General features: G+C 37.9%; 1 protein-coding gene across 5 annotated transcripts in view; it reads right to left on the minus strand.

The window, feature by feature from the left end:
- The window catches only part of Abp1 (Actin binding protein 1), a 42,288-nt gene that overhangs the window by 12,258 nt on the left and 17,530 nt on the right, over positions 1 to 12,500 (minus strand). For all 5 annotated transcript variants that reach the window (XM_043023835.2, XM_043023836.2, XM_043023833.2 and 2 more), the window contains 4 exons: positions 9,461 to 9,661; positions 9,159 to 9,313; positions 5,271 to 5,377; positions 4,864 to 4,979 (listed from right to left, as the gene is read on the minus strand). In XM_043023835.2, coding sequence (XP_042879769.1) covers positions 4,864 to 4,979; positions 5,271 to 5,377; positions 9,159 to 9,313; positions 9,461 to 9,661 — 579 coding nt within the window. The remainder of the gene's footprint in view (positions 1 to 4,863; positions 4,980 to 5,270; positions 5,378 to 9,158; positions 9,314 to 9,460; positions 9,662 to 12,500) is intronic.

Here is a 12,500-nt window from a genome sequence, read left to right on the forward strand (position 1 = left end):
CTGTATGTGACCTTATCCTATGTCATTCTTGCACGTGTGAATTCGAAAGAAAATCGTTGCGACAATTAAAATTATATATGTGTCTTACTATGATTTTCTCTACATTTTCATTTATTTTATTGTCTGCATATACGTTTGTATATTTCTTAATGCATGACTATATATCTGCATCTTCTGTAACATGACATACTTTGTCATTAGTGAATCGTTCAATGGTCACACTCCTGACCTCACAACGGTCATCTTGTAATCCGATAATTGGATTAACAATTTGTACTGTCTTTGTGAAATTCTATACATTTCTCAACATTCGACAGTATATGTTTTGGTAATTTTGTTCACTTTTATGACTTTGTGGACTTATGATTGTTAATTCATTTCAATCTCTATGACAATTATTTCATATCTTAACATGTTTCATCACTTCATATTATGATTTATCATCACATTTAGCTAGAAATGTTGACAGATGCATGTTCGTTTCTTAGCTTTATTCCTGTTTCATTGTATAGTCATATTCGACTATCTTTGCATTTTCATTGCATTATTGATTATTGTTGCTTCCATATTTCATTGTTTAATTGCAAGTAACTTTAATCCTTGTATGATATGATTGTCATTATTTTTATTTTTAAGCAATTGTCGGCTTCGACAACATTAAGCAATTTGTTATCATCATAGGCCTCTCCGAGTTTCCGACCTTTCGAAACATTTCATGGGTCAATCGGAACGCCAAATATCTTATCATGATATTACTGAACGAAAAGTTCACTAGGACAGTCAGGAAAAGGTTTATTTATCATTTCATATTTTATAGCTTTTCAGCTTAACCTTGCCTTTATCTAGCTACTGTACCTCACTTATCGGGCCTTCATTGCATGACGCCCATTGCATATGCATCTCTCACCCTAATCCCGCGTATCTATGGTACCACAATTGAATAAACCGCGAATTACGGGTTAATTTTTCGCACTCCGGTGCAGCGCCTTTGGAGATCTTGACAACCTGACGTCACAATTAATTCTCTCAAACAGAGACAGCGCGCTTATCACTTATCAGACGTTCCAGGCTTGCTAACTCCGCATTCTTTATTAGCTATGCACATATTAATGGTATTTCTTTCAGTTGCCCCGATCTTGGCTATTACGCCGCACCTTATTTCGGAAGGACGAGTTCGGCCACGCAATTGAAATATCTTAGCATAGTCTAATAATTCATCATATTTATCTTTGTTCTCGAGCTAAGACAGCGTTTCCCCACGGGACGAGTTCAATTTGGCGCATGATCTTACCGACCACTAGCATGGTCAATCAAGGTAAATCACCTATTCCGTAACGGAACGACCTCCAGGTCAATATTATATTAATATTTTTTTTCTTTCAGCTCTCATTAACATTTATTTTTCCAGTCTCATCCAATCTGACTCATGTCGTGCCTTCTAATTCATTGAAGGACTGGATTCGGTTGATATTTGGATTAGTTTTTTTTTCTTTCATATGCATACTCATGATATTTTTTTTTACCCACCTTGCCTCAAATCTTGACTTCTGGTCACGCCTATTTAAAGGATTAGATATGGTTGGTAATTTGGCTATTATTTTTTTTACATGCATCATACACATTTACATTGTTCTTTCTAATTTGCTACTGACCTTGGCTCATGTGCCGTGCCTTCACTCCCCGAAGGACTAGACTCAGTTAGTAAATGGAAAACTACATCTTAACTTACCATTTTTGCATACTCCTCTGTTATCACAGCAGACACATATTTTTCACATAGTTCATCCCTCGATGAATCCGGTCTGCTACTGCGTAAGTATTGTCAGCAAATAACATGAATTCAGGTAAATACTTCCTATTTCTTGTTATTGCCAAATCATATGATTATGTTGCATATATGATTATTTTCCAATATGGAATACTAATTTCGCTATACCTTGCAGATAGTTCCTGCTGGTAACTAATATCTGTCGACTACCAGGACCATTCTATGCTGTATACGGTTCCTGATGCAGTCAACCCATTGCCTTGTTGCAACTCTCGGGTTCATCCTGCAACCCAGGACTCCTAATACTTTTTCCCCAGTCTGATCTTAAACAGATACCGGACTTGCACGGCTGATGATTCGAGCTTGGTCGCGTGTTGGTTGCATCGCACTACGAGCAAGTTACCGCATCACCCGATGCCTATTCGCAAGTCGTACTCTTGTATTTTTTTGTACTATATTTACCATTACTGGATATACCAATTTATGAGTATATACTATAACTTAGCATAACTTATTTGCTATTTTTTTTAAATTGTCTTTAAACATTATGACATAATAATATGTTAATAATTAGCAATGCAATTATTGTATACATACTTTTGATATCTGTTCAATTTATATTGCATGTTATTTTCAGCTAGTTAATTCATAACTACTATTACCCATTATCTTATAACATGCATCTGCATCATTTCTGCTCCTACGCCCTTTACCCTGTCCCCTCTACAACTATCGTATGCACTAGTTACGTGTATAAAGTTTTTCAGATACGATAGTGATGGATGCAGAAGGGCATGTCAACCAGACGTGTCAATCCTGTAACCAGTGCAGCCCATCTCGAAGCCTGCACTGATTGCACAACCGTGTGATCTTGTGCAATAATCGAGACGTTGCCACGGCATTTCCTGATCTCTTCGTATATTTTCAAGAGCTCCACTGATCACGGATCTCCTTTTTTCTCTGCTAAGTATCGCTGATTTTGGCATTCTCTTTTCGTTATATCTAATTTTCTTACCAAATCGGGACGATTTGGGGTAACGTGGTCGAGCGATATGAAAGTCTTATTTGTATACGAATATATATACTACTATAGGAATTTAATCTAAAACTTAAACTTCCATGTTATATGATTTTAGTGACTCCCTCTTGATAATATTTCTTCTTAGGTCCCGAGCTGCATCATCCTTGGGCATTCGGACCAGTTGACCGCGGCCTAGGTCATGCCCTCATTACCACGTGGACCAATCACCGCCGGATCGGGCAGCTCCCTGACCAATTAGAAGAATTGTCGCTGCCCCTCGTACTGACCCGGTATCCTCCTCAAAATAGGTCATTGATAGATTTAGACAGAATTAGTTCGACCTTCAAGTCGAGAAAACCTCCTCCTCAGGATTCCAGGTTGAGTCAGTGTTTAGTGCCTTTAGTGACTTAGCTTATTTCATATACTGTGCATTGTCTGTGTTTTCCTTAATGTTGTGTTTATATTAGGGTTATTGATATATCTTTAGCTCAGGTATTATTAGCTTTGCGATAGGCTTAGCTTCCCCCTTGCATATATATATATCGTGCCTCCCTTGTAAATAATGTTATATATATATCTTGATTTTATAATATATTGTTAATGTTTTCGCTACCGTGTTTAACATCATCCCTTTATATATTATGTGTGGGAATTAGATCAATCTCTGCTCGCAACATATTCGGGTGCCCGGGACGGGACCCGTCGTGTCAATTACACAAATAGTGTTAGTATTTAGGATATATACAATTTACACAAACTGGTCGTAGTAGGGACACATCTTATACCCATCACAATATATAAATAAATATATATATATAAAAATATATATATATATAAATATATATATATATAAATATATATATATATAAATATACATATAAATAAATATATATATATAAATATATATATAATATATATACACATATATATATATATATTATATATATATATGTATATCTATATATCTATATCTATCTAAATATATAGATAAATTAACATCATATATATATATATATATATATATATATATATATATATATATACATATATATACATATATATACATATATACATATATATACATATATATACATATATATATATATTCATATATACATAAATATATAAATATAAATACATATGCATCAATATTATATATATATATATATATATATATATATATATATATATATATATATATATATATATATATATATATATATATATATATAATATATATATGTGTGTGTGTGTATATATATATATATACATACACATATATAAATATAAATATATATTTATATACATATATATTTTTATATATGCATATACATATAATATAAATACATATATATGTATATATGTATATATATATATATATATATATATATATATATATATATATATATATATATATATATATATATGTGTTTATATATATATATATATATATATATATATATATATCTAGATAATAGATGTATATATATATATATACATATATATATATATATATATCTATATAATATATATATATATATATATATATATATATATATATATATATATATATATATATATACATATTTTTTTTTATTCATCAAGAAGTCAAGTACTAGATCTATTACTCATCTATTTAACCAATTCCATAATTTTGTCTTGGTAAATTAAATGCTAATGATGCCATTACATTGTAAAAAAATAATAATAATCATAATTATAATGAACAAATAAAACACAAGCATAGTGGAGACTGCAACTTCTTGGCATCAATGGGATAATAAAGTTAATGCATATTTCATTTACTATCATTAAAAATTGATATATATTCATACCAAACATTTGCTTTCTTGTTCTAAAGATGCAGACTAATAAAAAATAATAAAAAATCAAACTAATTCAATATCTAAGCAAGTTATGACAACAATATGATTGCCTGAGATCATTTGGAGGCATTAGTTAAACAAAATAAAACAATAACTAAGAAACAGATACAAATAGAGGAATCATTAAACAACCATTACAAGGCTATAAAAAGTAACCACTCATAGCTAAGAATTAATTCCAAATTTACCGTCTGAGGTTGGGACGAGTCTGGAGGCTGTTTGCTGGGTGGAGCAGGGGGCGTGGATGCTGCAGGAACAATGGACTGGACTGGTGTGCTTACACTGACTGATCCCATAGTATTAACTGCAAACCAAGCAAGTCCTTTATCTTACAATCTATAAGTTATTCTCACTATTAATTTTTTTTTTCTTTTTTCCCTTTTTTTTTGAAGAGTGAACTGTCTAAACGAGGATTCAACACAAGAATAATAACATTTGCAAATGTTCTAGACAAAGGAAGTAGAAAAATTTCAAACTATCTGTTCATTTAGAACATTTCCCAACTAATAAGACAAGCAGAACCATTCACAGATGAGGAATGATAAGGATTGAAGGAAGTAAATGCCTCGCAAGCAGAGCCACCATTGATATTCACCTCTCTGTTGCTTAGGCGTGACTTGTTGCTGTGGCGAATCAGCAGCAGGGGGCCAGCGTGCAGCCACTCCTCTGCCTGGGGTTGAAGTTCCTCCCTCGCTCTCTTCTCTGAGTGGGCAAAATTGGTCAATTATAATACCCTTCTATCCACACTGAAGCAAAATACTAAGCATTTTGCTAGGAAAGAGTAAAATGAAAATCAGAATTTATATTGTAAAGCTAGACTTCTAGGTTCTCTATAGCCAGACAAAGTCTTAATCCATTCACACCAGGTGATATGATCAGCTATATTCTAAGTCCCAAATGTACATGACATGGCATAATTGGTACTCTAGTAGCACATTTTTGTGTCAAAAGTTTGGCAAAGTCATGGCAAAGTCGTTGCAATTGCGGCAAAAGTATTAGAAAGTAATCATGGACACATGGATTCTCTGTTGATTTTGAGTTGGTTTACCTCTTGGCAGATTTTTCAAAAGAGAAAGAGATTAAACCCATTCACGACGGGACATATTTTCGCCTACTCCTGCTTACGCCGGGAAGATAACAAGCGCCCGACGCTTCATGCCAGGGTGTTTTCTTGCTGCGCGAGGTCACACTGATCTTCTCAAAGCGTTTTTCACCCGTCCTATTCTTATTGATTTCATGAATGCGTCTACAATGTAAATGCACATAATAATATTGCCATGTTCAGAGGAGTTATTTTAGTCCAAAAACATGTTACAGTAATGCCTCTTTAGTTTTATTTTATTGAACTATGCCTATATTCTTCTTCAAAAAACGTGTTTTATACTTATTCTTTTTTTACCAAAACGAAAAGAACAATAATATGAATAATCATACACGTACATATGAGTATGTACATATAGTTCGTGACGTGACATGACGGTAATCAATAAATTAGAAGTAGTATTGCATTAGTAGTTTTTTATTTCTTGGCTCAGATCTTTTTATTCAACCGATCAAGAAGCAGAAACTACCATGATGTCATCAATATCACATAGTTTTCTGTGACATCATTCTTTTAACGTTATATCTCATTTTATGACACTCAAACACCTAAACTAAAGTAACAGAGTCTAAGAAATTATGTAAAATTATTATATTTGAGAACATTCTAGTGATCTATTGCTGTCGTTTCAGCACGTCACAATTCCCCCTCCCGGAACTCGGTGAGAAAATGCACATCTCTGGACTTCACCCAGGTCCTGGGATATTTTTCGACCTGATGATACAACGTCAACTGGCGCAAATGGTTTAAATGAATGCTAGCTATAGTCAGGAATGTAAAGTTTATGTATATAATTACATGAAATATGTATAGATATAATCTATATATATGATCTATTAAAGATATGCATATATGTATAGTATATACACACACAAAATAAGGAAGACCTATACATAAATACACAATCCCTCTCATCCTGTTTTTGAAGTAACGTAGACTAATTGAACAACTACAAATTCGTGAATACAGTTGGATATCACATCATGGGAATATTTCACTCCCGCTGGTTGGCATCCTATCACATCATGATCTCTCCCTCTAAATACACATTTTACATAGTTACGTATGTATGAACTCATTGGCATTGCATTTTCTGTGACTTGTGAAAATAATGTAAAGAAATACAAAAACCTCCTCTTGAATCAGGAGGTAACCATGATAATAATCTTACATACAATGTACTTGTCACAAATAGCAATGCTTCCAAGCCATTGTACCACCTAAAGTTATCAGGGATTATACAGCCAGCTAGACTCTGGCTATGCTGTTTATCATATCCTACCTTGAGCTAACTGAGTGTGTGAGTGTGAGTGTGAGTGTGAGTGTGAGTGTGAGTGTGAGTGTGAGTGTGAGTGTGAGTGTGAGTGTGAGTGTGAGTGTGAGTGTGAGTGTGAGTGTGAGTGCGCGTGCGTGTGTGTGAGTGTGTGGTGTGTATGTGCGCGTGCGTGTGTGTGAGTGTGTGGTGTGTGTGTGCGTGTGTGTGCGTGTGTGTGTGCGTGTGTGAGTGTGTGGTGTGTGTGTGTGGCGTGTGTGTGTGGCGTGTGTGTGTGGTGTGTGTGTGTGTGTGTGTGTGTGTGTGTGTGTGTGTGTGTGTGTGTGTGTGTGTGTGTGTGTGTGTGTGTGTGTGTGTGTGTGTGTATGTGTGTGTGTGTGTGTGTGTGTGTGTGTGTGTGTGTGTGTGTGTGTGTGTGTGTGTGTGTGTGTGTGTGTGTGTGTGTGTGTGTGTGTGTGTGTGTGGTGTGGAGGTGGAGGAAGGAAAGAAGGGAGGGAAGGAGGAAGGGAAGGAGGAAGGGACAGAGGGAAGGAAGGAGGGAGGGAAGGAGGAAGGGAAGGAGGAAGGGAAGGAGGAAGGGAAAGACGAAGAGAAGGAGGAAGGGAAGGAGGAAGGGAAGAAGGAAGGGAGGAAGGGAAGGAGGAAGGGAAGAAGGAAGGGAGGGAAGGAGGAAGGGAAGGAGGAAGGGAAGAAGGAAGGGAAGGAGGAAGGGAAGGAGGAAGGGAAGGAGGGAGGGAAGGAGGAAGGGAAGGAGGGAGGGAAAGGAGGGAGGGAAGGAGGGAGGGAAAGGAGGAAGGGAAGGAGGAAGGAAAGGAGGAAGGGAAGGAGGAAGGGAAGGAGGAAGGGAAGGAGGAAGGGAAGGAGGAAGGGAAGGAGGAAGGGAAGGAGGAAGGGAAGGAGGAAGGGAAGGAGGAAGGGAAGGAGGAAGGGAAGGAGGAAGGAAAGGAGGAAGGGAAGGAGGGAGGGAAGGAGGAAGGGAAGGAGGAAGGGAAGGAGGAAGGGAAGGAGGAAGGGAAGGAGGGAGGGAAGGAGGAAGGGAAGGAGGAAGGGAAGGAGGAAGGAAAGGAGGGAGGGAAAGGAGGGAGGGAAAGGAGAAAGGGAAGGAGGAAGGGAAGGAGGAAGGGAAGGAGGAAGGGAAGGAGGGAGGGAAGGAGGAAGGGAAGGAGGGAGGGAAAGGAGGGAGGGAAAGGAGGAAGGGAAGGAGGAAGGGAAGGAGGAAGGGAAGGAGGAAGGGAAGGAGGGAGGGAAAGGAGGAAGGGAAGGAGGAAGGGAAGGAGGAAGGGAAGGAAGGGAAAGAGGAAGGGAAGGAGGAAGGGAAGGAGGAAGGAAAGGAGGAAGGGAAGGAGGAAGGGAAGGAGGAAGGGAAGGAGGAAGGGAAGGAGGAAGGGAAGGAGGAAGGAAAGGAGGAAGGGAAGGAGGAAGGGAAGGGGGAAGGAAAGGAGGAAGGGAAGGAGGAAGGGAAGGAGGAAGGGAAGGAGGAGGGAAAGGAGGAAGGGAAGGAGGAAGGGAAGGAGGAAGGGAAGGAGGAAGGAAAGGAGGAAGGGAAGGAGGAAGGGAAGGAGGAAGGAAAGGAGGAAGGAAAGGAGGAAGGGAAGGAGGAAGGGAAGGAGGAAGGGAAGGAGGAAGGGAAGGAGGAAGGGAAGGAGGAAGGGAAGGAGGAAGGGAAGGAGGAAGGGAAGGAGGAAGGGAAGGAGGAAGGAGGAAGGGAAGGAGGGAAGGGAAGGAGGAAGGGAAGGAGGAAGGGAAGGAAGGAAGGAGGGGGAAGGAGGAAGGGAAGGGAGGAGGAAGGGAAGGGAGGAGGAGGAAGGGAAGGAGGAAGGAAAGGAGGAAGGGAAGGAGGAAGGGAAGGAGGAAGGGAAGGAGGAAGGGAAGGAGGGAGGGAAGGAGGAAGGGAAGGAGGAAGGGAAGGAGGAAGGGAAGGAGGAAGGGATGGAAGAAGGGAAGGAGGGAGGGAATATATAAACATGTAATTATTCATACATAAATCCATCTACATATTTCACATGTATGTATGTCTGCTAATAAATATTAGAATAACTATTCAAATTTCTTCCCAATTCAAACCAAAGTCAGCCACATCAAATATCCATCTGAGACTAATGACCTACCTTGCAGGGGAGTTCACTGGCTTGAATTCCTTTAACTTGCGAGGGGGGGGACGGTTCCTGTCTTGGGGTGATGGTTGGGAGGTGCTACCACTGCTGCAGGATTCAAAGATTGCACGCGTTGAGTGTGTCCTGTGGCCGATGAGAGACTCTGCCTCCTTTTGGGTTGAAGAAATAGGATTATGGTATTGGCAATGCTTATAGCCCTTTCTGTGTGCTATTTCTGCCAACAGGGATATAATTACCTACTTAAAATCTTAAAATTAACAAATTTGGAGAATAGATCTAAACTGAAAAATCACTACCTTTTTCCGTTCCAACCGCATCATTTCTGCTCGTTTTGCTCGTTCATTTTCTTCACGCTGTTGATTCTCTAGCTCTTGCTGCCACTTCGGGTCATCCTTTTGAGCACATCGTAGGGCAGCAGCTTCTTCTGCTTTGCGTTCTGTCATTATGCGTGCATTTCTCTCCTTGGTTAATATTTCTCTTTGCTTAGTGTCTACAATCTGCAAAGATAAATGCATTATTTATTATATAACAATCAAAATGAAAAATTATTTACATATCTACAATCATGTACTTACCATCCACAATACTTTTTGTGATGTAGGTCAATGTGAATTGTACCTGAAGTTAACCCGATACCGCCATGCAAAAACGGAACAGTGCCGGCGGTAATAAGCAAAATGGGTTTCAACTCACTTCCAAAACCTAGATGGCACCACTTTCTTCTAGTACCAGCAGGAGAGAGAGCCTTGAATGGCACCCATCTACGGTCTCTAGCAAGCACTATCTCTATAGAGGGATGGCACATCACAAGTTGCCGACCTCTTGCTCTAAAGTACCGCAGATGAAAGATGTGCAGGCAGAACGAGAGGAGGAAGGTGACTTACACCATGCCCAATGCCTACAATGTGCCCCTGTGCCAGTAGGGATGCCTTTTATTGTGGCACTCACTGTCAAAAGCACAAGTTTCCTTCCTCTTCCCTACCTCTTCATTTTGGATGGTTATAAGTTTCGTGTTTGTTCGTGACAGCACAGAAATACGAAAAAATAAAGTTGCTTTTTGTCCCCCCTAAAACAGTAATACTTCTATCACATTGAGTATAAAGAAAAAAAAATTAGTTGATATGGACCCTGAACTACAATTTTAGTCAACTGCAGAATTGATGGAGCCTGTGATATGACAGATATAAATTTCTAAAAACAGTAAAACACACAAAAAAACAAAACACAAAAATGTCTCTAGCTCTACAATGAGTGACGAAAAGGGAGTGGGAAAAATCAAGTTATGTTGCAGAAGCTGCCTCGATCAGAAATAAAACTCATCCTGGAGCCTGTGTAAGCAAATCTATCCACCGTCGGCAATGGGTTAACATCATATTTTCGGTTTCTTCAGACTGATGTCAAATATCCATTAACCTATTATAGACTGGTGACACCACATACATGCCTAACAAGCTTTTGGCCTGAGAACTATTGGTATCACATTGATGCAATTAGTCATCATGGCATATTCGCCTAATGCTCCTCCCATCGACAAGATAATAAGCGCACACAGCCTCCAAGCACAAAGCCACACTGTACCTCTCAGAGCACTTTTCAACAGGGTGATAAGAGGTTTTTGTATTTCTTTACATTATTTTCACAAGTGAAGAAATGTGTATATACAAATGGAACGCCCATGAGTATATACTTACATAACGATGTAAAACATTTAGAGGGAGAGATCATGATGTGATAAGATGTCATCCAGTGGGAGCAAAATATTCAGATGACGTGATATCACATCATCTGGTGCAAATAGGTTAAGGGAGAGTGGATCACTGTGATTTCTATTTTACTTTGAGTAAGAACTCTTTTTAGTGACATGATGCCAGTTGCAATTATAATTATCATAATTGCCATAACATTCATCAAAATAGGTTAGGTCTAAAATCCCAAACATAGATGGCAACCACTCTCTCCTATCACCTGCAGGAAAGAGAGACTTAAAGGGTGCCCTTTCATTTTTATCAAGCACTATCTTCAGAGAGCAATAACGCACTGTTTGCAATTTAACCCTATGCTAGTATGACTCACAATTGTGTATGCACAGGACTCTACTCTTCCCCATCTGTTAATTTATTTACATTGGGGATGATTATTTCTTTTGTATTTGGGTAAATTCAAAAACAAATAAGATGCTTTTTGTCTTCAAATAAAGAACACAGAGTATAAGAATATAATGAGCTGATATGACCCTAGAATACAATTGTAGTGTACTGCCACATTGATGAACACTGTAAGATGGCATATATAAGTCTCAAAAGGGAGTAAAACACAAATATGGCCTAAGTATTATAATGAATGAACTAAAAAGAGCTTCAAAAGTCATGGTACATCAGATGAAACTCACTTGCTCTGAAATAAAACTTATCTTGTGTGTCATATAGGTGGCACTTGTGTAAATCAAGTAAATCTATCCCCATCTACAATGGGTTAGTATCACTCATTTGAGACAAAAATATTTTCCAAACTTCAAATGTTTTATCAACCCCATACCAACAGAGGACGTGACATTCACGGCTTGACTGGCGATCTTGCCAGGTAATTGTGCATGTAGTGGCTCGTTGCACTACAGTGTAGAAATAGCCCATGGCATTAGAACTGCCCATTTCAAAATACTCCGGCAAAATGTCCAGGCGCAGCCAAAATCGCCCTATCATTAACAAGTTGAATATCTATATAGAATACTGTAGTGTACCTGTATTGGCTAAATAGCACTGGTTTTGCTCCATTTGAAAACACTTTATCATAATAAATAAATAAATAAATAAAAATATAAAATCAAACAAAGTTATACCATAAACCACTCAAGAGACATGCAATACACAAAATTGCAAGCTGGATGGTACAAACATGAATACAGTCAGTCAGACATTACCTAAACAGACATTATATATCTCTTCATTGTAAATATATACAAGGCATTACAGACTTTATTGGTAAATATGCCCTAGCATTGAGACTGTCTTATGTCATATGGCCTTGTATTTTCATCAATATCATCCTGTACCTGTATTTACCAATGGGTAAAAACTGCATTCTAGTCCTTTGATACTCGTTTTCTCTTCTTTACAACATGGCAAGTTTATTGTCACATCTGATAGATAAGTTTCATCAATGTTGTAGGAGAATAAGATTGTAAAATCAGGTCCAATTCAGTTCATTATCTTCTTTATGCTCAGTGTGAAAGAAGTATTACAATTTTATGGGAGGACAGAAAACAACTGTATTTTTTTTGTATTTGTGTACTTTTGTAAACAAATACAATAAATACAACATGGAGGGAGTAGACGAAGG

Source organism: Penaeus japonicus, unplaced genomic scaffold (assembly GCF_977035675.1).
Source record: "Penaeus japonicus unplaced genomic scaffold, GWHDUDI00000001_assembly GWHDUDI00000004, whole genome shotgun sequence".
Lineage (NCBI taxonomy): Eukaryota > Metazoa > Arthropoda > Malacostraca > Decapoda > Penaeidae > Penaeus > Penaeus japonicus.